This window comes from Citrus clementina, unplaced genomic scaffold (assembly GCF_000493195.1).
Source record: "Citrus clementina cultivar Clemenules unplaced genomic scaffold, Citrus_clementina_v1.0 scaffold_8, whole genome shotgun sequence".
Classification (NCBI taxonomy): domain Eukaryota; kingdom Viridiplantae; phylum Streptophyta; class Magnoliopsida; order Sapindales; family Rutaceae; genus Citrus; species Citrus x clementina.
The window spans coordinates 3211889-3238131 of NW_006262022.1; the positions used below are offsets into that span (position 1 = coordinate 3211889).

The 26243-nt window shown below is 34.1% G+C and overlaps 4 protein-coding genes across 10 annotated transcripts; 1 reads left to right on the top strand and 3 right to left on the bottom strand.

Annotated features, from left to right (window-relative positions):
• Positions 1 to 1162: 1162 nt before the first annotated feature.
• Positions 1163 to 11066, top strand: LOC18034404 (prostaglandin reductase-3). Of its 3 annotated transcripts, XM_006422976.2 has the most exons (18): positions 1163 to 1663; positions 2068 to 2241; positions 2674 to 2855; positions 3389 to 3494; positions 3660 to 3736; positions 3844 to 3931; positions 4466 to 4661; positions 5379 to 5505; positions 6041 to 6118; positions 6221 to 6322; positions 6470 to 6565; positions 6824 to 6895; positions 7545 to 7664; positions 8188 to 8316; positions 8865 to 8942; positions 9931 to 10017; positions 10266 to 10352; positions 10471 to 11066. In XM_006422976.2, the coding sequence occupies exons 1-18, from the start codon at positions 1609 to 1611 to the stop codon at positions 10519 to 10521; spliced, it is 1905 nt and encodes a 634-aa protein (XP_006423039.1). In that variant the 5' UTR covers positions 1163 to 1608; the 3' UTR covers positions 10522 to 11066. The 3 variants fall into 3 exon arrangements, with proteins under 3 accessions (XP_006423039.1, XP_024034666.1, XP_024034667.1); XM_024178898.1 differs by lacking the exons at positions 6470 to 6565; positions 6824 to 6895; XM_024178899.1 differs by lacking the exons at positions 1163 to 1663; positions 2674 to 2855 and having other exon boundaries at positions 2124 to 2241.
• LOC18033874 (B3 domain-containing protein At3g19184) lies at positions 11037 to 13961 on the bottom strand. Of its 2 annotated transcripts, none has more exons than XM_006422978.2 (6): positions 13620 to 13961; positions 13295 to 13387; positions 12925 to 12956; positions 12646 to 12820; positions 12134 to 12340; positions 11037 to 11491 (listed from the first exon to the last, which is right to left on the bottom strand). In XM_006422978.2, the coding sequence occupies exons 1-6, from the start codon at positions 13749 to 13751 to the stop codon at positions 11333 to 11335; spliced, it is 798 nt and encodes a 265-aa protein (XP_006423041.1). In that variant the 5' UTR covers positions 13752 to 13961; the 3' UTR covers positions 11037 to 11332. The 2 variants fall into 2 exon arrangements, with proteins under 2 accessions (XP_006423041.1, XP_024034668.1); XM_024178900.1 differs by having other exon boundaries at positions 11152 to 11491; positions 12646 to 12808.
• A 353-nt stretch (positions 13962 to 14314) lies between these two features.
• On the bottom strand, positions 14315 to 17641 carry LOC18033697 (B3 domain-containing protein Os01g0234100). Of its 2 annotated transcripts, none has more exons than XM_024179302.1 (7): positions 17457 to 17641; positions 17307 to 17381; positions 16594 to 16625; positions 16331 to 16493; positions 16040 to 16246; positions 15409 to 15499; positions 14315 to 15288 (listed from the first exon to the last, which is right to left on the bottom strand). In XM_024179302.1, the coding sequence occupies exons 1-7, from the start codon at positions 17505 to 17507 to the stop codon at positions 14576 to 14578; spliced, it is 1332 nt and encodes a 443-aa protein (XP_024035070.1). In that variant the 5' UTR covers positions 17508 to 17641; the 3' UTR covers positions 14315 to 14575. The 2 variants fall into 2 exon arrangements, with proteins under 2 accessions (XP_024035070.1, XP_024035069.1); XM_024179301.1 differs by having other exon boundaries at positions 17304 to 17381.
• A 3092-nt stretch (positions 17642 to 20733) lies between these two features.
• Positions 20734 to 24768, bottom strand: LOC18034512 (B3 domain-containing protein Os01g0234100). 3 transcript variants are annotated; one of them, XM_024179181.1, is made up of 7 exons: positions 24541 to 24768; positions 24295 to 24432; positions 23011 to 23042; positions 22719 to 22878; positions 22420 to 22626; positions 21798 to 21861; positions 20734 to 21721 (listed from the first exon to the last, which is right to left on the bottom strand). In XM_024179181.1, the coding sequence occupies exons 1-7, from the start codon at positions 24586 to 24588 to the stop codon at positions 20943 to 20945; spliced, it is 1428 nt and encodes a 475-aa protein (XP_024034949.1). In that variant the 5' UTR covers positions 24589 to 24768; the 3' UTR covers positions 20734 to 20942. The 3 variants fall into 3 exon arrangements, with proteins under 3 accessions (XP_024034949.1, XP_006423043.1, XP_006423044.1); XM_006422980.2 differs by having other exon boundaries at positions 24388 to 24432; positions 24541 to 24767; XM_006422981.2 differs by having other exon boundaries at positions 24346 to 24432; positions 24541 to 24767.
• Positions 24769 to 26243: the final 1475 nt, after the last annotated feature.

The following is a 26243-nucleotide window of genomic DNA, read 5'->3' on the forward strand; positions in this document are numbered from 1 at the left end:
AAAACAATATAATATCAAAATATAAATTTATTTTTATTTATTAATGTCGAATATAATTGTTTAATTAATTTTTTTTTCAATTTAGCATTTTAATAAATAATAAATGATTAAATAAAATTAAAATACTTTTTACATATTTAATGTAAAATAATTAAAATGATTTCATGTAATGAATGTAAAATAATGCATTATCATTTAGTTATTGAATATTTAGGTTTATTAATTTATTATATCATTGCTTAAATTAAATTTTTTTATTTAAATCTAACCATAAATTAACATTTAATAAATAAAAATAAAAGTTAAATAAATATATTTAAAATGTGAATAATGTTTTAATGCAATACACCCTAAACTCTACCACTCATGGGTTAATTTTGTACACCTTTCAATGCAATCAGAAATCTTTCAATGCAACCTGCACTCATAACTGTGAGCGCATCGGTTCGAGCCCCCGCAACGCATGTAGGGGTTTATTTCCTTCATTAATTATTAAGTGAAGGCAGTCTATCCCCTTTCGAAACTCGAATATTAGAGAGGGTAAAAATTTGGGCAGTGCTATATGAGAATTGATGTAAATTAGGCCCAGTAATTGTCTGATTGTAAATATTAGTTATAAATCTCATATAATATGAGTTGTAATCTGAGCATTAGTCTCATGTAATTAAAAAAAAAAAAATTCTTTCAATACAATCAGAAATTGTAGCCAAATGGTAAATATAGATTAGTACAAGAATAATATGTTAATCCAATGCAAATTCAGTGCAACGCAAGCTGCCAAAACGCACCCTTAATTAACTTCTGAAGTCAATGGCAAGAGACCAACCAATTAAATTTTCCTTTAGAGATACTTATTTTAATTAAGATTACCCTACTTACTAAAATCAACAATACCAAAACCTATTTCAAGTCACGTTACACAGATATGCCAAATGAGATAAAGAAAAGTCCAAAACATGTCTAGACAAAAATACTGACAACTCCAACAAGATCAAATAAGTACAACTATAAGGTGGCGTTCCAATCCAAATAATTATATAGCTGGGCCTGGGAGATTATGTTACTTACACATCAAATGGGATGATTACACGTGTCCCGGAAGAATGAGGGAGAGCATACATTTGGTATTAAAGCCGACGTTGAAGGAAACAACATCAAACTATTTACAAGTATAAACAAACAATTAGGGAAAATGAGGATTCTTCTTGTTCTCGAATTAATAATATTTCTTGTGTAATCTACTGGTATTTGTTTAGCGGATGTTGGTTAATGGTTAGAGGCTAGATGACGAAACGTACTTGTCACTGTGACACTGTCTGGTTCTGCCTTTAAAGTTTAAAGGAAAGAATCATCAAATTATTTGCACGTGTAAACAAACAAAAACGGAAAATGAGGTGACCCCAGTGCGGCGCAAATTGTGGGCCGGCGAGAGATATGGGAAGCTGTCTTGATAACATCACCCCTTCGTTTGGCAATTTAGAGTAACAACAAATTTCAGCGTGTTCAAATAAATACACGGAAAAAGGGACAGTAAAAGCCCGCTCACATAAGAAAACTCTTAACCGAGTAGTTTAATCGCTTCCCTTTGACTCTCTGCTTGTTCATAAGATGGAGCTCAAGCCGGGCTTATCAGCTTTGGTCACCGGCGGTGCATCTGGGATTGGTAAAAACTTCGAGACTTTTAATTTTCTTTTTCTTGCATTTAAGTACCCAATTCTGATTCCTATACTGGGTTCGTGTTTGTGAATTGATTGTGTTTTGTTTAGCACTTGATAGGTGGTGTTGTGTCTTTGGTTGTTTCTTATTGAAATTTAGATCCTTTGGATATTCTAGAATTGGGTTTGTGTTTTTGGGATTTTCTAATCATTAATAATCCACTATATGCTTATTTTTCTTGTATACGATATGTCCTATGAGTAGTTAGTAGTTACTCTCATCAATCGGAGGCTTCTGAAGATAGCCTAAAATGATTTTATTCATATTTAAGGGAAGTTATTGAAATTTGAATTGTTGTGACGGATGGTATATAATTTGCTGATTTTGTCAATGCTGGTGTATATTTTGTAGGTAGAGCTCTGAGTTTAGCTCTTGCAGGGAAGGGAGTCTTTGTGACAGTTGTTGATTTCTCTGAAGAAAAGGGGAAGGAAGTTGCAGCGCTTGTTGAAAAAGAGAATGCCAAGTTTCATTCAAACTTAGGATTTCCATCTGCTATGTTTATAAGATGTGATGTGGCCAACACAAGTAAGTTTGCTTATATTTACTTATTTGTTGACACCGGACTGTTCTCGTTTTGTACTTTTTCACTTTTCCTAGTTCATAGTTTGCATTGGCTTTTCTGAGGCTGTGAAAGAGGGGATTTCGAAAAATGAATTTTAACGATTTTTATATTACATATTTTAGTTATTTACTTATCTGTTGTATTATGTTGAGGTTTTAATCGGAAACAGAACATTTTTTTTAACTTAATATGGCGTTGCTTTGCAAGAATTTGCATATCCAATCATTTCTTGTATTGTTACTAGATAATTTTACAAGTAATCCATCAAACAGATTTGCATCTCACTTATTGATAGTAAAGAGCATCAATTACTGGACATGTTTTCTTCTTGTTCCCCTCAACGTGCAACTTATGTTTTCAGATAGTTATGTGTATTCATCATATTCAATGAACAGGAGATACAGCTGCTGCTTTTGAGAAGCACGTAGCTACATATGGAGGATTGGATATATGTATCAACGGTGCTGGGATAAGTAATCCTATTCCATTCCAAAAGGATCAAACTGATGGCACACGTTCATGGAGATTCACTCTTGATGTGAACTTGATTGCAGTTATTGATTGCACTCAGAAAGCTGTATGCTTAAAATTTGACTTCCCTTCATGGTTTACTTAACTTATTGGTTGCTCTTACTCAACTTATTGCCATGGTTTGTTTGACATTGTTGATGAGGTTAATATCTGTTGAACACTTCTTGATAAGCTGTTAATGTCAGAGTTTAGTACAGCCTTAAGATGTCCCCAGGCCACATAAATTATCCATGTGATTCAAAAAACTTCTAACTATAGCCCATTCACAAAGTAAGTAATTATTGTGTGAATTTTTTTGATAAACAAAGTGGATTCTTTTTCTGGTAATGCTTTGCCTGCTGCCATTAGCAAATTTTAGAGGATTTTTTTCCCCATTTTTGGGCGTGCATGATTGTCTATAAGCTAACTGCACAACGTATGTTTGATAAGTTGCACTCTCCTCATACGTTGCGGAACAAAAGAATGTACTTCACAACTTCAAGATGTTAAAAGTTTCAAGAGATGGATTTATGTTTGTACTTTTAATTTGCTATTTGGAAGAGAGTGAGTGGTGATTATGAGTACATTTTATCATAGCAGATTGGAATTATGCAAGCTGCAAAAAAGCCTGGAGTGATTATAAATATGGGATCTTCTGCAGGTCTTTATCCAATGTACAATGATCCTATCTACTCTGCTTCCAAAGGTTTGATGGTTGTACTACATTGTGTCACTGATTTTATTTCGGGCACTCATTTAGATTACCTTATGTTCATTTGATGTCAATTAGAAAAGGAAAGATACCTACACATGCACAAGTATCTTTTTGTAATGTAGAATTTGATTCTTGTAACAATTTTTTTCCCCATAGGTGGTGTTGTTTTATTTACTAGATCACTTACTCCCTACAAACGCAAGGGAATTCGCATCAATGTGCTTTGCCCTGAGGTATTATTCCATTTGAAGCATTCCGGATGTCCTCTAGTGTGATATTTAGCCAACATTTTGAAATTGGGCCAGTCTGAACTAGTTTCACTGTGAATTCTTGTTTGCAGTTTGTTCAAACTGAGATGGGATTAAAGGTGGCCTCCAAATTAATTGATCTGATGGGGGGCTTTGTACCTATGGAAATGGTAGTGAAAGGTATTACTCTTCAAATGTTTAAATCTGATGTGGCACTAATAGTTCGAGTTACTTTGCTATTCCAAAATTTATGAGAAGTCTCTAGTACAACATCCTTATGCAGTGGAAAATTGTAAGGCTTGAATTGTCTGAAATCTGAACAATAAAGACTCATTAAAATGAACTTAAATTACTCTTGCTGGGTACAAAAAATATCAGCTTCAGGTGCAGAGTGAATATACCTTTTTCTTTTGCTTTTATTCCTTTTTCTTGAGAAGAAGGATGAATAAATCTGGCTTGCAATTTCATTAGACCCCTGCAGGTTGTCAACTTTATGCACTTTATCGTTGTTTGGATGTGTACTGGAATGCCAGATACATTATTTGTTAACTATAAGAAAACAATTGATGCCAATTAAATTTTACTAAAATACATTTTGAGGGAAAAAAGGAAAAAAAATGAACACATGAGATCAATGCTCATTTAACCTTTTAGCCTCCCCTGCCCCTTTGTTTTGAAACTATTATCTGATATTCCAAATATCTTTTCTTTTAGGTGCTTTTGAGCTTATTACTGACGAGAGTAAAGCTGGATCATGCCTATGGATTACAAATCGCAGAGGCATGGAGTATTGGCCCACCTCTGAAGAAGAAGCAAAATACTTGGTGCGCTCTTCAGGTTCCATGAAAAGATCCTCATCACAGGTTCCTTTGAATCTGAATGTCCAACTTCCTGAAAGTTTTGAGAAATTGTGAGTTATGTCAAACTTCTGTACTCTTTCGGTGGCTGGTGATGGAAATTTAACTATAATTTCTGGCAATATTTAGTTTTTCATTTGGTCTGGCAATGTGAAAGTGTAGGGTGATCTGAAGTTGGCATACCAATAACCTAAGATCTCAATTCAATGTGTGAAGAGTTTTTATTTATTTATTTATTTATTTTAAATTGGAGTATCATTTGATTTGATTTTTTTTTTAAACTTATTGAGACATGATTTGAATGTGGTGGAGCTTGTACTTCATCAAGATGGCTGACTGGTCTCCTGTATATGAGTGGCTTAGTTTCAGGTCTCTCTTTATAATTAAAGCTCAGGTTTCTGCTTATGTGATAGGCCAGAGATCTTAATGTCAATGGTTTTCTGTTCCATTAAACTCAGAAATTCTTTGCATGGCTTGGATCCTCCCATTCTGAATGACTTAATACATCTTTGATGAACGAATTTTTGTTAAGTTGAATCAGGAGGATTTATCAGTTGAGACATAAGTGAATGTTAAAGGTTACCGATTCCAAAATTCTATATATTTTAATAAAATAGAGTTAAGGTGTGTGAAATAGTATATGAATGGCTGAAACAATATGAAAGCAGTGTGCTTAATTACTGCATGTGCAGTACTCATACTCTTGGTTCTTTGATTTGATTATTAGTACTTGATAGTAGCTGACAAGTTAATTTTATTTTGTTCTTCAGAGTTGTTCATACCTTGAATCATAATTTTCGCGATGCAACTATCAAAGTTCGTGCTCCGTTGAGATTGCCGATCAAACCAAATCACGTTCTTGTGAAAATAATTTATGCTGGTGTAAATGCTAGTGACGTAAGTCTATGACACTAGAAAATAATAAATGTCCATCTACGTTTTCCTTAAGCTAAAAGACAAGAAAAACATGAACTTCAATGCAATGGTTTTTGTCTTTTAGTGCATTGGAGTTTGTTCTTTTTGGTCTTTTAAAGCGGTCCTCACTTTATTGAAACAAGCGCTCCCTCAGTAGATGAGGACTCTCTCACACGTGTGTGTGTGTGTGTGTGACCTGGAGATGGTAAATGTTTTGAAAAATGTTAATTACAAGTCGGAGGACATCTGTTGGTTTACAAAATTGGCAAGGGGTTGGGAAACTAGGAAAGAAAAGGCGTCTTATGGGTCTGATCTTTTGTCTTTATGTTCACTATATCTTACCAAATGTCAAAATGTTGGAGAATATTACTTGCCATTTTTGCCTCCTTTTGGGAAAATCATTTTTTATATAAATAGCTCTCTCTCTCTCTCCCCCTCTCTCTCACTCGTTTTATATGCATTTATACATGTGTATGTCTGCATGCTTAACAATGATAGGTTGTGGATTTATGGACAGGTTAATTTCAGCTCAGGTCGTTATTTCTCTGACGGTAATGACATTGGCTCTCGTCTTCCATTTGACGCTGGCTTTGAGGTGCATGACAATAATATTATAAACTTATGGTGTAATTGTTTAATTCAGATACGCCGATTTGCTCGACCAATCATGTTATGCTGCTTATGATTTACTTTGCAGGCAGTAGGACTAATTGCAGCAGTTGGTGACTCTGTCAATAACGTGAAAGTTGGCACTCCTGCTGCCATCATGACTTTTGGGAGTTATGCTGAATTTACAATGGTACACTCTCCTTGAAAGCATTGTTTCTGGTATCCTGCGGAAGTAGCTTTCTTAATCAATTTCATAAATTTATTTTAAGATTCCATATTAATTAATCCTAGAATTGCTATATTTTATTTGTCAATGATGGATAAATACTATGAATAGGTACCTTCTAAACACATTCTTCCTGTGGCAAGACCAGATCCAGAAGTTGTTGCCATGCTTACTTCAGGGCTTACAGCTTCAATTGCTCTGGAACAGGTAATGCCTGATACTTGTCAAATATAAGTGATGACTTATCCAAGCATCCACACTTTTCATTCACAGGCAGAAATACATTTTAAGCTGATTTTTTCTTTTGAGATTATATTTCACAAACCTATATTTTTTTAATTATATGTTTTAAACTTTATTCACTATATCCTTACGTTTTGTGTATCACTTAGCATCTCTTAAATCCTTCATTCAGAATTATATTTTACTTCTTCCAACAATAATTCTTTATTCTGGTCTTTTCAGGCAGGACCGGCATCTGGAAAAAAGGTGCTTGTTACAGCTGCTGCTGGGGGGACTGGGCAATTTGCAGTCCAGGTTTATTTTCAAATACAAGGATAACCCTCTCCCTATGTATTTTATATAGTTTTGATGAATTTTCAGTTATTTTCATAAAGCTCTCTGCTATATAAATGACTGCCTCACTGGTGAAATATTTTAGTTGTTCTTCAGTGTAATTATCTTATTGTGTTAGATACATAATGTTATTATCTCAGTAGGCATGGCATCTATCAGCAGGCTTCTGAGCAAAGGATTCCCAGTCAAATAAAAAGATTGAACTATAACTTTTTTGATTGGACGTCGGAAGTCAGAACTGTAACTAAGGGAATTACTGGATATTTGATAAACACCTTACTGGATATGGGCTACTTTGAGTGTGAATTAAAAAAGTTGAATTTTAATTTTAAGGTGTCGCTTTTGATTTAAACTTTTATTTTCAAAATTAGACAGTGCCTTTTTATCCAGGAATTGCACACTCGGTCTGATGTCTGGGAAAATATTATTATGATAACTTTTATATGGTTACATCTATTTGTGGAAATTGAGAGTGGACAATATTTGTTGTGCTGCTGTTGCAGTTTGTATGACATAACTTCTCTTTGTAGATGAGATTTATTATCCCTTCTTTTTCACGGTTTGCCTTGTGAATTGTCATCTCATGTCGTTAATGTGAAAATTTCCGCAGCTCGCAAAATTAGCAGGAAATACTGTGGTTGCTACTTGTGGAGGTGAGCATAAGGCCCAGCTTTTGAAAGAACTGGGAGTTGATCGAGTCATAAACTACAAAGCTGAAGACATTAAAACTGTATGTGTGTAATAATTGTTTTGGTTTTCATTTCTTCTCTTTGTTGCATACATGAGAGGATTTGGATGCTGGGATCACCAATGATTTCATTTGTTGTTCAGAGAGTTAATTGATTTAGGCAATGACATTGATAGGGTCTGCTTGGATTAGTGATGGATCTTTTTGTAGGCTTCTAAGAGTAATTGTTTGTATTTAATGTGCATGTCTGCAGATGTAGATGTACATGTCCTTCAATGATTACAAATTTAAGCTTTTGCTAAGGTTTCATTTTATTTCTGAGTTCAAAAGTTCAGCTACACATTTTTTCCTTCTTGACCAAGCCTCTTTGAAATTACGTCATGTAAACTTAAGTGCTTTTATTTCAGGATTGCTTGTTCACTTTCCAAATTCGTTGTCCCATCAAATGGTCTTACTTAGCTACAAGAACTAGGATCCTTTGATACTTAAAACTCTGCAGTGATTTCTTCTCTCTCTTAACATTTAAGTGCTTGTATAGATAATGATCATGATTTGTTTCTGCCAGGTGTTCAAGGAGGAGTTTCCCAAAGGTTTTGACATCATTTATGAATCTGTTGGTGGTGACATGTTTAATCTTTGCTTGAAGGCTTTGGCAGTTTATGGACGGCTTATCGTGATTGGAATGATTTCCCAGGTTAGTTTCTCTAAAGTGCTTCTCATAAGAACAGCATTTAATTAAAATTAGCTTATCAATTTTTATTTTCTTGCTTCCTTTTGTTATTTCTCAGTTTTGAATCTTTGCATATATTCTTTTATTTCTCACTTTGTCATGCCATTTATCTGGAAGAGCTGATACCCAATGGCTACTTTAAAGTTGATTGATCAATTCTTTTACTTAAAGGTTGTAAGTTTTTAGTTTTGATGTTATAAGTTTGTTCATCATATTGGCAGATGAGTCACACTATTCATTAGCAGTTTACTTTCTCAGGAATTTTTGGTGCGGGTAAAAAAAAAAAGAGAGGATGTGTAGGATTTTTGTTGAATACATCATGATATGGGGGTTTTAGAAGTGGGGGAGAATTAACCAAAATTAATGATGTCATACAAGAGTGTATGAGCTACTTCTGGCAACATATTTAATCCATTTTCAATTTTTTTCTTTTCTTTTATGTGGAATGACTATTTTTGGCTCTGTCCAGTGTCTATGATTCATTGCCAAAGAAATGATTTGTTTTGTCTCAGTATCAAGGAGAACATGGATGGCAGCCATCGAATTACCCTGGATTGTGTGAAAAGATTTTAGCAAAAAGCCAAACTGTGGTATGTATCCATGGATGATGATTTTTGTTATTGCGGCCATTACACCATTAACATAGGATATAATTTCTTTTGGATGCATCTTCGCATTCTGACTTGGATGTTTGTGCCTGATAGTTATGACATCATGTTTAAAACACCAGTCCTGAATTAACATTATCTGTATTAGAGTTTAAATTCTCTTTTGGGCCCCTAAGAGCATACGATTTAAGATCAATGGTTTCTCAAGCATCATTTCGAGCTGGGTTGACAAAGAGTTCTTCTGCTGAAAATCTGATGATTAAAAAATAATATGAAATTGGTTGGACCTGGGTTTGGTTCTATTAACAAGTCTGTTAATTACTTTTGGCACGTCAAAGTTTAATCACTATTGTTGAGTTATTTTTTAGTAAGTGAAAGAAAGAATCGAAACACATGGAAATGGTACCTGCCATACTTAATAATAGAATGATTTGGCTTGGGAATCTAGAGGTTACCATATGTCAGTAATTGCATCTTGGATTTGGCGGGGGATTCATTTTTTTAGGTTGTCTTGTTTTGTTTTTGTTGCTCATCAGTTATTTTTTTCTCTCTTATCTTAGATAATATCTCAATTTACCAATAGAAGCATAGCATCATAAGTATTGACATTCTGTTGCAGATATACGAAGATATGAGCTATAATGACTAGGAATCATCCGCTTCTTGTTAACGAATTGTACATGTGGTTTCTGTGAATAATCTCTCAAAGAGGGTTACTTCCATTTGAATTAACTATACTTTAAAGTTTAGGCTTCCAGCATATTGAGATCTTTGCATGTCATATTCTATTTGGTTACCAAAACAGAAGGAAATTTCAAGTCTTAAGAGTTTGAGTTGTTGAGAACAGGATTCCCATTTTGGTTCCTTTCTTCTATTTCCCATCAACTAGTGGAGCATCCTCTAGATTATAGGGAGACATGTAACATTGGATTCTTTGAGTGGTTGTTTTTAAGTTGCCGATACTTTTCAGGCTGGCTTTTTCTTGGTACAACACAGTCACCTGTGGCAGCAACATCTGAACAAACTCTTTCAACTGTTCTCTGCAGGAAAGCTCAAGGTAAATTCATTTACACAGTTATTTTTCCTAGTTGACTTGTTATTATAGCCTTTGCTTAGACTTGTTAGACAGAATTGTACAATATATTGGTATACTTTGTCTCGTTTAATATGGAAAAGAAAAGAAATAATATGATGTCTTTCATTTGTAAGTAATATCCTGTTCTAATTGAGACGAGTCATTGTTCCCCTGCTGGACATGACTTGGATTTTCCTATTATTGATTACTTGCTCATTCAATTATTACAGGTATCCCTGGACCCGAGAAGGTTTGTGGGTCTCGATGCTGTTGCAGATGCTGTTGAGTATCTTCATTCGGGTACAAGTGTTGGCAAGGTATTCACTTTCGAGTAATGGCATGCTCATCTTATTCTTATCTATGATTTACTTAACCCTGCTCAGGACTATTTCCTTGCAAGACCAATTGTTTTACATATATGATGATATTCTGCAGGTGGTTGTTTGCATTGATCCAACCTTCACTCAACAAATGGCAAAGTTATGAGCAGTTGTCGTGTCCTTACAATCTTCCCTCTAGACAATTCTGGCTCAATATCAAACAAATGTGGCAGTAAGATAAAATGACAGCACAGCTTTACTGTACAACCTTATAGGGGGTATGATTTCCATAGAATTAAATGGGTAATTTTCCAGCAAAAACAATAAAGTGAAGATCCTCTCTGCGAAAGCATAAAGTGACAGAATAAGAGTACATAAAGGTAAATACTCTGTGTGAGAGATGGTTAAACTCACAAAGTTGCATTGAAGATCTTGACATAAACTCTGTTTATAGGATGAACATATTTCCCATACAAAGCTGGGTATCATTTTACTCGTAAATAAGTAAATTGATATTTCCAATCTTTCTGAACATCTTGATTGATCAGAAGAAAGATTTCACATGTAATCTGCATAATCTTATTGACATTTTAATTTCTTTGTTGTACTAATTGTTGAAAGTTTAGGGGCTTGAAAGATCCACAATAAAGATCTCAAGATATATGGTGAAACTGATCTGTGAAAATTTATGAGAAACAGTTTTCTTTTTCACTGCTACAATTTGAGGCTTAAAATGCTCCACTGGTTTTGTGTACCCAAGAATCCGATAAGCTACAATTAACCACTGTAGTTGGGTGACTTTTGAGCTTCTGCAAGTCTCAAGAGAACAATTTGAAATTTCAAAAGTGAATCCAACTAGGCAACTGTGTAGAACTTTTACAATTAATCAATATATCATTATATTTGAAAGAAACCGGTCAGAAGCAAATCAAGTTACAATATGAAAAAAAAATGCCTTCCAGTTTCCTAGGTAACGTCTAGGATTTAAAGAGGTTACTTGATCTGGTTCGTTTAGCACTCCTGGTGATGCGAGCGGATGAATCCTCTTTGTTTTCCTTGTTATTCTTTTCGTTCTTCTTGTTTACATCGTTGTTATCATCATTGAATTCTGACACGTATACCCTGATAATGTACACCTACGGAAAATGGCTAATGCAATTAGTAACTTACTAATTGCAATGGCTGTTTAAAGAAATAGGAGTGGTTATCACATTTTAAAATATTGAAAGGTTACAAGTTATCTTCTGCATTCACTCTAGAATTTCAACTGCTCTCGGTCACCTTCCAAGGACGCTAAGATATGAGAACAGTTGTGATTAAAGTAGATGATAAATATCCTGTCACAAGTTAAACAGGCATTCCAAGGACGCTAAGATATGAGAACAGTTGTGATTAAAGTAGATGATAAATATCCTGTCACAAGTTAAACAGGCATTTGCAGAAGCGAGAGAGGGAAATGCTGAATGATAAAATATGAGCAAGCGGTATGTGAACTTAACATCAATATAGACTATGAAAAGAGACCTAGATAAACAATCATAGGCACACAAGTTTTCTGTAGCCTGCTTCAAACAATAAAAGCATGTTGTTCAGATTAATGCAACAAAAAAAAGTCCTAATATACAGCAAATTCACCTTCAAGCCTACTTAACAAATACTTCCCTTCCTTTGACAAAGCATACCTATTATTGTTTGAGATTCTTGTCTACGTAACAATCATAAAGCAATGTGTAAATGAACCTCATTATGTATAACCAGGGTACTGAAATGAACCTCACCTTAAATGTGGCAGGCTTTATAAGCTGGAATACGAGGCAATCCCCATCAACTAGTTCGTGATCAATTGAAAATCCTCGCCACCCACCGCTTAGACCAGTTTTCTCAGCAAGATACTTTGTTGGAAACTCATTTTCTTCCTCATCAACCAGAGTTACAATTTCATCAGAATGGGGAAGATGTTCCTTGCAAAAATGAACTGGAAGACCCTATTGAAAACATTGGAAGAGAAATTAAGACCAAAAATCACCAAATCTGATGCCTATAAAGAAAGATTCGCAGTTGCTCAAGAGCAAAAGATCAATACAATAATATTTTTTTCATCATTGTAGGAGGAAAAAAAAAGGCTAAACTTGTGTTATTGACTCTGGCTGTTCTATAAGAACATCATCAGTGACAAAAAATTCGTTTAAATGACTCATTTTCTAGAACCAAAATGTAAACCCTTCCCAGAGAATATTTTATACCCTTAAATGTTGATACATGAAACTGTGATTTTTAGTGACTAAATTACCAGCCAAAAGCCTCCAGTCACATGTGACTGTAGCATAGGCTTAACGAAACTTGGATATTGAGAATCTAAGCCAGATTGAACTTCATCAGCTCTATCAATTGCAGACGCTCTCTCTTCATCCGAAGCATAAACTCGATTCAACAGATTTCTCCGCTGGTAACTTCTACAAGTTAACCTCATAAATAGAATAAGATAAGCAAACATTATAAAATCAACAAATGAATTGTCTCAATCACCCAGAATTTTAGAAAAAATGAAATTTTGGTGGCAAGTATTTACCTTCTTCTTGTCAGAAAAGGTTCAAATGGATCCTGCCAGCAACCAGTAAATCGGCTGGTCAATCCATATTTCACAGAACAATCTTTAATAAGGCAAGCCATAAGTTAGACACTCAATTAATACAAAAAATGACAACTAATTTCCACAGATTGACCGGAGATTCATAACATATGATATCAACTAACCTGTAAAAATTGAGCTAAAATGAGCAGCTTTCATCAGGAGAGTGAATATTTTAAAAAAGATATAGATGTAAAGTTCAGTGACAATATGAGTTTCATAAAACCCAAATAACATATCAGAATTAATCCAAAGTCAGTTTGAAACAATTAATGTTAATAAGTTAATAGGTAGATAGGAAGCTGCTCACTTCGTTGTAATTCGGAGGTGGCTTGTCTGCAACACGGCTGGACCTTCTCACCGGAGCCGACGCCGGCTTCGGCTTAGAAACCCGCTTCTTAACCTATACATAACACAACAAAAATACCCATCAAAAGCAACCCACAAAAACATCCACAAAGTAAAGGGCTTTCCAGAAAAAATAAAATAAAAGGGCATTAATTTTCTTCCTCAAAAAGCACTTTCTTAGAGAAAAGTACTTATTGAGTGCTCATCAAAAAAGCGCTTCTACGAAATCAGTTTTAGCCATTTAGAAGTGCTTTTAGGGAGAGAAAGAGAGAGAGAGAGAGAGTCACCGGAGAGGGCTTGGATACAGGGGTTTTAAGAGACCGAGCGAGCACGTTGAGTTTGAGCTCCTCCATTCTTTTCTTGTTCTCTTCCATTCTTTGGCGGCGGCATTCTTCGTATGTCAGCTTTGATTCCACCATTTTTAGGGTTTTTCTTTTGTCTTTTGGAGTAGTGATTTCAAGTGAACCGAAGTTGAAGAAGAAGAAGAAAGGAAAGAAGTGAAGCGAAATCACGACCGTTGGGTTTCCTAATGCTCTTCTCGGAAACTGTGACCTAAATGAGCGCCAAGCTGAAAGTACGGACAGCCTAAAGAACTGTTATTTTGAATTCAAATTTAAGGGCATTTCTGGTTTTTCACATTTCAATCTTTTATGGCATGTTTTCTATTACATAATCTATAATTCTTGCCATGCTTGTCTGCTTCACCCCAACATAAATGATAGTGCTGTTTCCAAACAATCCTGAAACGCTGAAACCATCCAAATTTGCCTATATGGTAGTAATTATTTAGGAAGTCATAAGTACTTAGTTGAATTATGAATTGATTTGTCTTAAATTGATCTACAAAATCCTGATAATGTAATTAACCCCCCCCCCCCCCCCCCAAAAAAAAAGCCCCTTTAAAGTTTGCAGTATGGCTTAGTTGGTTTGGTATGTGAACGAAATCTAAAAAGCAAAAAATGTTTGAAAAAAAGAGTGAGAATTGATCGTTTGATCACATTCGTCAATCAATCTTCTAGATTGACACAAAATCTGTGAGCCCATTACAGTTACAGCTTTGTCATAAGTTAGTAATCCCTTCTGCAGATAACTACCAGTATCAAGAACTTACAACATGGAACTTCACAGCCTATGTACGAAATTTCAGCTGAGCTGCATGGTAATTGGCATTTGGTAACCACAAAAATAGCTCATTTTCCAGGACAAAAGCTGTAAAAGCCAATTTTGTGCTGATAATTTATCATCACCAAGGAGCCTTTGCCATTTCTTGGAACATAACATCAAGATTGTTAGGATTCGCCCCCAATGCCTCAATCTCGGAATCAAGTCTATCAATTCTCTCTCTTACCTCTGAAAGCTTCAGTTCCAGAGCACTCTTCTCTTCCTTCGCATTAGCTCGTTCAAGTCTAGCCTCTTGAAGCCTCTTGGATGTGGAAGCAAGATTCATAAGCTGATCCAACCGGATTAGTAAGAAGCCAACATTCATCCCCATCATCTTGAAGGCTTTTAAAGTTTTGTCCCAGGTATCAAAATTATCATGTGGGGTGGTTAACTTAGAAGCTCTAATGGCATCAGTAATGTTGATGGTCTCAGAAATCATTCCAGAAATCAACTTACAGTTAAGACCATCAAGAACAGAGTTGTGAAGGAATGAATTCTGACTACAACAAAGTTCATAGTACTTAGTCCTTAGGTACTTGGACAGTGCAGAGTCGATGACTAAGTCATTTACGACAATGCTGAAATCCTGAAAACTTTTCACTTCTTTGAAGTCAACAACAGATTCACAGAATTTAAGTCCATTGAGGACTTCAGAGCCAAGATCTTTGCTCTCATCTTCAGACTGCTCTGATACAAGCTCAAGACCAGTACAAGAAATCATTTCGTTATCCTTCTGAATGTCCTGTGCTAGGGGCTCCCAACACTTATTATCCTCTTCTTCACATATATGCTTCTCTGCATGATATTCATAGTTGAAAGAAACTAAGGAAAAACATCGAGGAAAGCAAGTTTCTAGTGTCTAATTACAAATACTAGCAAAGGGAAAAAAAACAGCAAAATGAACCATAAACTTACCAGATTCCACTTGTTGATTGCAAGTTTCTAGTTTTAGAAGGCCAAGTGCACAATCCACTTCATCTGAACCTCTTGATCTTACAATGTACACCTATGAGATGTCAGTAACAATAAGCATTTGAGATGTATTATGAATAGAAAAGATTCTTCATGCATTGAAATATCATGGAATTATGCCTGATAATCTTGCAGGGAAGAAAAGACCTCCTTTCACCAGTAAGATCTACCAAGCTTTATCTACGAACGCACACTGGATAAGTTATTGAAACATTTTGGCTCTCCTTTTATGAGTTGCAATGGTTGGGCTGGAACCCCAGCCATGTGTCAGCAGTTATGGGCATCGTCACTAATGCTTTTGTTTTCTTTCTTCTAAAACTTCATAACATACATGCTAAAATCTATCATTTCAATACCTCCTTTAGCCTTTTTGTGTTCAGGAAAGATTTTAGCTGCTGCATTTTGCAAGACTTGGTTAGCAAGGAATCTCATAGCCTCGAAAAGCTCTGAATTTCACCTTCTACTCACTCTATTCTGACTTACAGTCCTAGAATAATAGTGGCTGGAATCATGCTTTGAGAGAAAATGAAAGTTGAAAGGTGAAAAAACATATGAACTAGGTTCATTCTATTACCTTAAATTTGGATGGTGTAACTAAGTGAAAAACTAACGCATCACCCTCCACCAATTTGTGAGCAATTGAAAACCCTCTCCATCCCGCACTTAGGCCTATCTTTTCTACAAGATATTTTGTATCATACTCGCTCCCACTTTCATCTTCCAAAACAATCATTGTATCCTGTTTCGGCAAATTGTCAGTGCAAAATTTCCTAGAAAGACCCTGCAAGCAGAGAAGTTATCAGATGCAAATCCGGCTAGTAATTTCTCATTGAAAATGAGAAAGCATTGACAGAAAGCAGTTTACCAGCCAAAACCCTCCGGTAACATGCGAACGGAGCATGAATTTAATAAAGCTAGGGAATTGAGGGTCCAGATTTGCTTGAATGTCATTTGCTTGCTTCATAACAGCATTTTTAACTTCTTCATTGTCATACAAGTTATCATATGTGGATCTCTTCCGTTTCTCACTAAAGCAAACAATAGAGGTAGCACCATTAGAAGATAATTCAGTTCGCAATACACAGTAAAACATATTGAAGATCCATTCACTTAAAATTCTTTACTAACCATTTAGGATTTCTTGGTTCATTGCATGTTACCTGCCAAAAGATTCGCAAAAGTTCCCTTTAATTATTATTTATTTCTCCAACACTAAAAGAAGCAAGATACAGGAAGAAGCACATAACTGCAGCTGTCCAGCTGAGCAAAGGCAGAGAAGAGTGACCACAAACACAAATTTGTTGTCCTCATTATAGTTACTTCAACATTAATCTCAATACAAGTTATTCATGCAGAAGAGAAAGCATCCCTCTGAAAGACAAACATAACATATTATAATCTGAGTTCTTCCAATATTTTAATCGAGAAACTGTTTCATAAACTCTATTTTCGAGCAAGAATTAAAATTTGCAAAAATAGTTGTACTGTTTCAGAAACAGAAATGGTGTTCCCACTAGTCCTGTACTCTCTTTTTCTCTTTCTTATTTTCTGAAACTCAAAACAATGCTAAAAAATTTCTATAATGACACCTTAAACTTCCATTAAAGACTAAAAGCACCCTGACAAAGTCCTAGACCAGCTCTTAGGAACCCAAAGAAATAATCTTTTCCATTTTACCTTCACTTTTGTTTCCCAAAAAAAAAAAAACGAAAATCGAAACAGAAAATGGGAACAATATAAATCATCAAACACAAGCAGCACAAATATTTAATCACAATAATAATAACGAAACAGAGTAGAAGGGAAAAAAAAAGAAAAAAAGAAAAGAACAAGTTAACCACTAGAGTTCCCTGATGAGCGCTCGTTTTCTTCCGAAACATTTTTTCCTTCTTTACCAATGGTTTTCTCTCCTTCAACTACAAATGGAAAAACCCAGATGGTAAAAATATTAACTTCATGAAAATATTAAAGAAAGAAAGAAAGAAAGAGACCTTGTGAGGGGAATGGGAAGAGCTATTTGGCTGTCTCGGAGCAACAGCCATGGGGGGCTTGGACTTGAAAAGGTGACGCTGAGTGTTTGAACTTTAAAAATGGAGAGCAAGAAAGAGAATGTAATGATGAAGATGGTATTATTGGTAAGAGAAGTGAAGAAGGAGAATATGAAAAGACCGTTCTATTTGAATTTTGCACTTCAAGTTTCTTGTCAATCAATCTATCCTTTTATTATCCGACGGGAACTCTGCGGTCTCCTCCCTGTATTGGAGCCAATTTTTCAAATTCCATCTCTAATTAATAATTCTCTCCCCACTTTAGGGGCTCTTTCGACATTTCCTAATTATTAAGGTTAGGTTTTCGGGTAAAAACTCGTTTAGTCCCTATATTTTGAAGTTAGTGCCCGTTTAGTCCTTATATTTTTAAAAATACCTCAAACCATCCCTACCATTAAATTATTGACACTTTTGCCATTATCTTTTGTTCCTTTTAACTTATTTTTATAATATTGCCCTATTATAATAATTTTTTAGACATTATTAAAAAGAAAAAAATAACCCTATTATAATAATTTTTTTAGACATTATTAAAAAGAAAAAAATAAATTACCACTTTAACACCAAAAAATAAAATAAAATAAAAATATATATATTAATTTTTGTAGAACACACTCTTGAGTTAAAATATTAATTTTTCTAAAAAAATTGATAATGTAATTTTTTACGATATTAATTTTTTAGACATACGTGAGCTTCCACAAAAATTAATATATACCTTTTTTGTTTTTATTTTATTTTTGAGTTTAATTTGATAATTTAATTTTTTATTAATATCCAAAAAAAAACATTATTGTAAAAATGTAATATTGTAAAAGCAAGTTAAAAAAAAAATAATGGCATAAGTGTCAATATTTAGTAGCAGGGACGTTTTGAGGTGTTTTTAAAAATACAGGGACTAAATGGACACTAACCTCATAATATAAGGACTAAACAAGCTTTTACCCTTAGGTTTTCTCTTTTAATGAAATAATCAAAGTAAAATATTAAAATTCTCTCGTGAGAACTTCTCCTGAGCAAAATTAAGTGATTGGTTGTTAATTTATTATTATTTTTTTTTGAGAAGGATTGGTCGTTAATTAATAGAACTATAAAAATAGTTTTATTTCAACCATACACTACCATTAATTTATTCAAAGTTCAAATTATGAAATTTTTTTAATGAAAAACCACAATTCAATGCGATATATTTTGTCTTTTATTCCATTAGCCCACTGTCGAGGGTTACTTTAAAGTCTAAAGTCATATAAAGTTGAATATTGTTAAATTAATATTTGATAAATTGATAACTTCGATTAAATAATAGTTTCATTGGTGACAACAATATAGCCAACATGGTAAATTAATAATTTGATTAATTAAATTAGATAATAAATTTTTTAAGGAATCCTTTTTTTTTTTGTTTTACGGACCCAATCAATACATAAACTAATAATTAACTAACTTGAAACTAAGTACTTATGATATGTTTATAATTTTATTTATTGTAGTGCCATAATACCTGACATATTTTATCGATTATTGTTGCTTTTTTTATATCTTTCAGATAAGAACCCCTTGTTATATTATAATCATGATCCAGTTGGATTATCAAATGATTGATTCACTTAATCAACTGATCAAAATCAAGTTAGAACTATACCATGCAGCTTGACAAAGTCGTTACATTATTTAATTACACTACCTCTATATTTTCTAAAAATTCATATTATGAACACGATATTATCTTAATAAATAAATAAATTATTTATTCATCCATAAATCAATAATTATTGATAATTATCCTAAGGCTATTAATTTATCAAGGCTCTACTATATATCCATAGGAAGATTGTTAGTTACCCTACTAGAATTAATATATACCACTTATCCTTAATAATTTTTATAGTACCCAATAACCCTCTAGACTATAATTTCATTTAAGGTTAATGTCATTTAAGTGATACATGTTCTATAAACATCAAAAAGGTGATATAAGTTTTTTAAAATAGGTAGATAGGTGAAAAATTGTTAACTTTAAAAAATTTGGTTGTCTTTTAGTGAAATAACATTTTTGCCATATGATTTTATTTAAATATTAGGGCTAATGTTACCTGGGTGACACATGTATCAACATTTATTACACAAGCGACAATTATTTTAAAAACACTCTTATATGTAACAAACCTTAATTTTCTATCGTTAACTCAAAGAAAAGTGGTTAGTTAATTAGAAAATAATGTTTCTACCCCTTTTCATTGATTTTTGATTTTATTTTATAAAAAAATATAAGCTAAATTTAAATCTGGGCTTTGTTTGGGGTCAAATCAAACTAATATTTTAAAAAATTATTGTTGAATCAAAATAATTTTTGAACATATAAGAAGAAGCAAATCTCTCATGAATCTTGATATAAATTTGATATCTTTTTTTAAATCTCAGTGGCACTAATTTTACAAACATTAGAATCAAATCTTCAGAATCTAATATTATGGCTTAGTAAACACTTGTTCTTTTAAAATCCTATTCATAGCAACCAAACTGTCCAATTGCAACAAAGATATCCAATACATTTTTCAACAAAGCTCTATCGACATCTTTTCCTAATGTTCTCTATCAATTACAACATTTTTGCATCGCTAGAGTTAACAGTAGAAGTTAATGGTTTGCCACATGTAGAAGTATTTTCAAAACAGTTATCACTTGTAAGATAAAGATTGATACATGCGTCGTCTAAGTGACATTAACCCTTCATATTTCTATTATTTATATCAGTTGTTCCCATTTTACCCTTTCATCGTTACAATTAACGACAAAAGTTAACGATTTGTCAACCGTTTGCCTATTTTTAAAAATTGCATCACTTTTTTTATATTTGTTGAAACATACCTAGATGACATTAGCCCTTTCATCTATAACCCCTAATTTTTAAATATATTTTTATTCATATTTTTTATAAACTAAATAAATCATTTAAGTTAAAATCAAAATAAAAAATATAAATACTAAAAACAAAAAATATAACTTTCGCGTAAAAAAATAATAATAATTAGGATATTATCTATATAAAAAGACTAAGGGTTTGATTTGAATGATACGATGATTTCAGATATCATCAAAAGACTCATTCAAAGATCAGAAAATGACGATCATAAGTAGTACTGACTACATAATATATCAGGACATCAGTTGGCAAGCTACGTAACTGTTTACAAGTTCTCCCATGATAACTCTTATAAGCTAGCTAAATTTCACTGTATTTACACAGTATATAATCCGGAAAGTTAGTACAAAGTACAAACTGATACAATCACCAGATTTCGCTGCCCCGGCACTGTCACCTAATAAACAACAATAAATAGAATAGAAACAACAACAGCAATAATATATTATGAGAAATATTTCCTTATCCTAACAAACAACAGTCATTGTTAAACACAAAGTATCCAGTCACCAAGGAGCATTAGCCTCCTCCTGAAACTTAAGCTCATGCTTCTCAGCTTTTACCTTCAGTGACTCTACCTCGGAGTCAAGCCTTCCCATTGTCTCTTTCAATCTCAAGAGTTTCAATTCAAGACTTCTCATCTCCTCTTCTGCACGAGCTTGCTCTGCACTCACTTCTCTAAGCCTTTTTGATACCTCCGACTCCTCTGATTCGAAAGCAAGACTCATCAACCTGTTTAATCGAGCACGTAAGAATCCAACATTCATTCCCAACAGCTCAAATCCCTTCAAAGTTTTGTCCCAAATCTCATAATCAGCTCGAGAGGTGGAAAGGTTGCAAGCTCTAATGGCCTCTGCAATGTTGACAGTCTGGGTGATTATTTCAGCAGCCAATTTACAGTTAATGCTCTTGAGTAGATGGTCATGCAGAAAGGAATTCTGAGAGCAGCAGAGGTCATAGTATTTATTCCTATGTTGATCGGAGAGCTCACAGTCAATAGCCAAACCATCCACAAGAATGGTGAAATCATCAATGCTTTTCATTTCTTTAAAATTACTGGATTCTGAATGTGGTAGAACTTTGTTAGGGCCGAGATCCTCAGTGTCATTATTAAACTGATCTTCCACATGTCCATTATTGGTTTCTAATAGCATCAGACTATTGCTTTGATTGTTGTCTCGGTGAAAGCCTGGAGGAGGCTTTACACGTTTTGCCCTTTTGTTTTTCTTCACACGCTTCTCCGAGTGATCTTTTGGGGCTACTTCAAGCTCATCATCCATGGGAACTGTAAATAAATTAAATCAACTTTTTAATCACTTATGAGATGTAATGTGGCTAAAAGCAGATATATCGAAACACACCAGAATTTAGTGGTTTTGCATCAGCATTTACATTCCCAAAGCCATTTGCTCTCACTATGTACGCCTGCATGAATGGGGAATGCAACAATTAAATTAAAGACCTATCACAAAAAAATTTAAAAGGCCCAACTTCCACATGTAGAGAAACATGCATCCTTATTTTCATAGAACTCGGGAAAATATCTTTGCATCATTAATTAGATATCAAATTAATTTATCACATTCTCTCTGTTCCAATTGTACTCATCATTTGATAGAATGGGCTTTTGCCACATTACCCAATCATGCTCAATAAATATGGGCATGTACGTGTGAAAGATGGTTTTCCTGCATGTTAAATGATCTATTTATTTCAATGCAAAACTATATATGGTCATTTTAGAGGATTGAAAAAAACAACTATCAGCCAGATTTGCCATTGCTAGGGTTTATATCTGGTGCACATTTCAGCTGCTTTTATTCCATTCGTCTGTGAAGCTATATGAAAAAACCACAAAGTTGAATGCTTCTTCCTAATAATTCTTTTTTCCAAAATGAGGTGCTAAAACAGATACTAATAAAATCAATGATTTACACGAAAATTGTAACATGTACATATAGAACATAAAGATCTGAGTGTCACCTTAAACCTTGTAGGTTCAACCAAATGGAAAACTAAAACATCGCCCTCATATAATTGGTTTGCATCAGAAAATGCTTTCCATCCACCACTCAATGCTGTCCTTTGGGAAATATAATTTATTTTGTATTCTTCCCCACTTTCGTTTTCCACAATAAATACTGTATCAATCTTTGGCATGTTGAATTTGCAGAATCGCATGGGAAGATGCTGCCACCAAACAAGTTAGAAGAAATAAATCATTCCAGAGCTGAAGGAATTATGGCATTTGTAAATTTGGGACAGAATATTATTAGGCTTACCAGCCAAAATCCATGACTAACATTTGACTTAACCATAGCTTTCCAAAAGCTTGGGTAGCTAGGTGCTAAGTTTGCTCGAACCTCTTCTGCTCGCTCTATTACCGGCGAATTAACTTTGGCATGATCATAGAGGTCATCAATCATAGCTCTCTTCCGTCTACTGCTTATGGTATATTTTAAAGGAATCAATATAACAAACATAACTTTGAAATTCGTAATGATTGAGTTGCAAAAAAAAAGAAATTCGTAATGATTGAAAGTAAGGCCAATGACTTGAGATAAAATCACAGACCTTTTAGACTCCTTCGAACTATCAAATGCTCCCTGCCAGAAAATGCACAAAGTTTTCATTAATTTATCATTTGGATATATAAGAACAATAACATCATATAAATCATTCCATTTGCAAAAAGATTTGATGGTGAAGTAATATACACGTTACATTTCTAATTTTTCCAAGATAAATGTATTTAAAATATCCAGAAAAGCATGTACAAACTTCAATCTAGGTTGCCAGTTTGAGAGCATAACCACATAGATTTGGCTTCAAAGTTAATAATAATATGATGTTGAACACCCATATGAAGGTTGTGCACCATTGAAGTTAGATGAGAAAGACAATAGTCTATTTCTTAGCTATAAAAAATGTGTAAGAAAAGGGGGAAAAATACACACATCAGAAACTCTATTCCTGGCATATGTCTACCAACGAAATAATGCACTTCTAAACCTATATAGAAAGTAATTTCAACCTCTCATAGGTATGTTACGATTTCACAAAAGATATAGGACTAGTTGTATATGTTAAGTTCATGAAATTTGGTAGCAGAAACTGAGAGCAGGCTTGAAATCTCTGATTCCGGTTGCAAGGTTATCACCTAGAGCAAGATGCGGCTATCAAAATGAATCCAGAGTTTGCATTACCCAAAGCTAACTAGAGTTAGCACCAAAAAAGAATAGTTTACACATGAAAGGGCTGAGCAGGTTGTGAGTGAAGCACTACGAAAATGGAAACCCTGTTCACACATGTAAATTTTCTTTCTCTCATCCTCCAGGCCCATGGAAGATATTGAAATAAATTGAAGGCGGCAGCCTGAAGGGATTAACAGTAAAGGGAAATGGGTATCCTATTTGTGCTTGTATATATGTTCAGAACTCATAAAACCCTAGACTAATCCCTAGGCACATCTAAACCCCATCTCAAATTCAGCAACAACAGCCACAATAAATATTGATGCAGACAGCATCAGGAATAAACAGAACACCAAAATGATAACCTAGAATGCTGAGTTAAAAGAATCAAAGACTAATGATACTATTCAACAGCCGTAAAATCGAAAGCCAGCACAGATATGAAGTAATTGCAGAAACGCAGCAATGGTAAGACCTATCTTTTTCTGAAAGCAAAAATGACCAAAACTGAAAAACCCCAAAATATCGAAAAAGAAGAGCAAAAAGAGAACAAAATCCTGAAGATAACCCTGCTTATTACTCTAAAACAGAAATTACTAAGCTAAAAATTGTCAAATGATTGTGGATACCATTTCCAATAAAGAATACGAAATCCAGATTAAACCTGAACAAAAATTTCAAGCAGATGGGGTGCTATGAAAGAAGATTCTCTCACAAGTTCAGGTGCGGAATCCGGATCCAGAGGCTTCTCACTAACCTGGGTCAGCTTCATCTTGCTCTCAGCTGTCTTCTTTCTCTTAATCTGGCACCAAACGAACAGATTCAAAACATAAACACTCAAAATCAAAAGATGCATAAACGAATTGGAAATTAAAAAAAAAAAAAAAAGAAGAAGAAGAAGAAAGGAGACCTTGGTGGTTTGGAGAAGAGGGGTTTCTGGCTCTGATTGCTCTTCCATTACAACAAAAGCGGGGAGGGTTTCAGTTCTGAAACTGAATCTGCAGAAGTCCTGTGCGTGAGTTCCCGCAGCAGCGGCTCCGTTTCTAGTTTCTTGTAAATAATAATGGTTTAAGTTACGAAAGTGGATTTATTTCGGACAGGTAACGTGTTAAAAGGTTTTGGGTCCTGATATAATCCGAATTTGCTGTTAGATTTTTCTTTAATTTAAAAAACTAATAAGAAGAAGGGTTTAATGAAATTTTCAGGAAATTTTCAGGAAATTTTTCCTATTATATTTTTTATTTTTTTGTAATTAATTAAAATTTTCTAAGATTCTCAATAATCAAGATAGGTTACCTAGTAAAAAAGTGGTAATCTCAACCCCAAGTCCAACAAAATGATTAAAAATGAAAAATTAAAAAAAAAAAAATAGGTGACACCCTACAAATGTAAGGACGTGGAATGAGAAATTTAATACAATGTGAAGAAAAAAAAATACAAAATTAAAATAGCTTCTGAATTATGGCTGAATTTCTGAGGAGCGTGCGTTAGATTGGGGTTGACAAGTCCAAAAAAATGCTTTGCGAATTTTGTGCTAGTAGTGTATTTATTAGTTCCCTTGGGATCTATTTATATTGTAGTGAAAGCATGTGGTCTGACTGGCTTGAAGTAGATTCCAATACTGTGACATGAAGCTATGACCAAGTTACGACCCTCTGTCTTATCACCAGGTTTCTTTGTCTTAGCATTGTGGTCTGACTGGCTTCCAACCAAAGAAAATCATCATAATTTTCACAATAATCATTTCTCATTTGAACAAGTTTGGAAGTTTATTTCTGAGGTTTAATTAATTGAAGCTTGAGTGACCCCTACCGTCTAGTACCAAAAAATACCCACCAGAAGCTTATTTTTAATGACTTACCTTTAAGCAAGAAGCTATAACATGAACTGATGCCTCTCAGCATTTAGATTTTGGCCCTCGTTTTGTTCCAAAGGTTTCAACGATCAAGACTTCAAGAGTTCTCTCATCTCAGTCTGTATAGTTTTCATTTGCTCTGGTTTTGTTTCTGCAAAATAATCTCTTGGATAGAATAATTTGATTTTATAGGAGAGCCTTTGCAAATGTTCAATGCAACTACAAAATTTTCTCCATTCGCATAGCAGTAGAAGGGCTGAAAGGTTACAAGTTCTTGCAGTATATGCAGTTTTACACTGTTCCTAGTCTCAGAAATGATGGCAGCAGCCAATTTACTGATATTTTTAAGCATTAACTCATTTGTTGAATAACTGAATCTGATCCTTGGTCCATTGTCAGAGCCAGCAGTCACACACTGATTAATTTCTTTCACACTCAAGATTAGATTTAGTGCCATCACTCTTTTTTGTGTCGCCATATCTTGTGGACGAGAGATTCTGGACACTTTAATTTCGTCCTGAAGGATCGTTATCTTCTTCAGGTTTAATATCCAAAAGAGCTTTTGAAGAGATCAAGGAGAATCACTTCACAGCTACTTACAAATAATAAAAAATAACTGAAATACAAACAGATTGGGCCCATAGACTTGCCTACTATAATGAATCCAAAACAAACTGTGGGTTATCTAAAAGTGACAGAAGTTGGATCCAAAATTTTCTGAATACTACACAAGCTGTAGATTTATGATCATCATTTAT

Coding starts and splice junctions, on each gene's coding strand:
- LOC18033697 (XM_024179301.1), bottom strand. CDS start 17,507: ATGGCTGTTGCTCCGAGACAGCCAAATAGCTCTTCCCATTCCCCTCAC. Junction 16,626..17,303: donor CTCATCAGGGAACTCTAGTG/GTTAACTTGTTC, acceptor ATCTTTTGGCAG/GTAACATGCAATGAACCAAG. Junction 16,247..16,330: donor TTACCGGAGGGTTTTGGCTG/GTAAACTGCTTT, acceptor CTCTGCTTGCAG/GGTCTTTCTAGGAAATTTTG.
- LOC18034512 (XM_024179181.1), bottom strand. CDS start 24,588: ATGGAAGAGCAATCAGAGCCAGAAACCCCTCTTCTCCAAACCACCAAG. Junction 24,433..24,540: donor CTCTTCTCCAAACCACCAAG/GTCTCCTTTCTT, acceptor GTTTGGTGCCAG/ATTAAGAGAAAGAAGACAGC. Junction 22,627..22,718: donor TTAGTCATGGATTTTGGCTG/GTAAGCCTAATA, acceptor GTTTGGTGGCAG/CATCTTCCCATGCGATTCTG.
- LOC18034404 (XM_006422976.2), top strand. CDS start 1,609: ATGGAGCTCAAGCCGGGCTTATCAGCTTTGGTCACCGGCGGTGCATCT. Junction 1,664..2,067: donor CGGCGGTGCATCTGGGATTG/GTAAAAACTTCG, acceptor TATATTTTGTAG/GTAGAGCTCTGAGTTTAGCT. Junction 6,566..6,823: donor CTTCAATTGCTCTGGAACAG/GTAATGCCTGAT, acceptor TGGTCTTTTCAG/GCAGGACCGGCATCTGGAAA.
- LOC18033874 (XM_006422978.2), bottom strand. CDS start 13,751: ATGGTGGAATCAAAGCTGACATACGAAGAATGCCGCCGCCAAAGAATG. Junction 12,821..12,924: donor CCTTTTCTGACAAGAAGAAG/GTAAATACTTGC, acceptor TCTATTTATGAG/GTTAACTTGTAGAAGTTACC. Junction 12,341..12,645: donor TGACTGGAGGCTTTTGGCTG/GTAATTTAGTCA, acceptor TGTTTTCAATAG/GGTCTTCCAGTTCATTTTTG.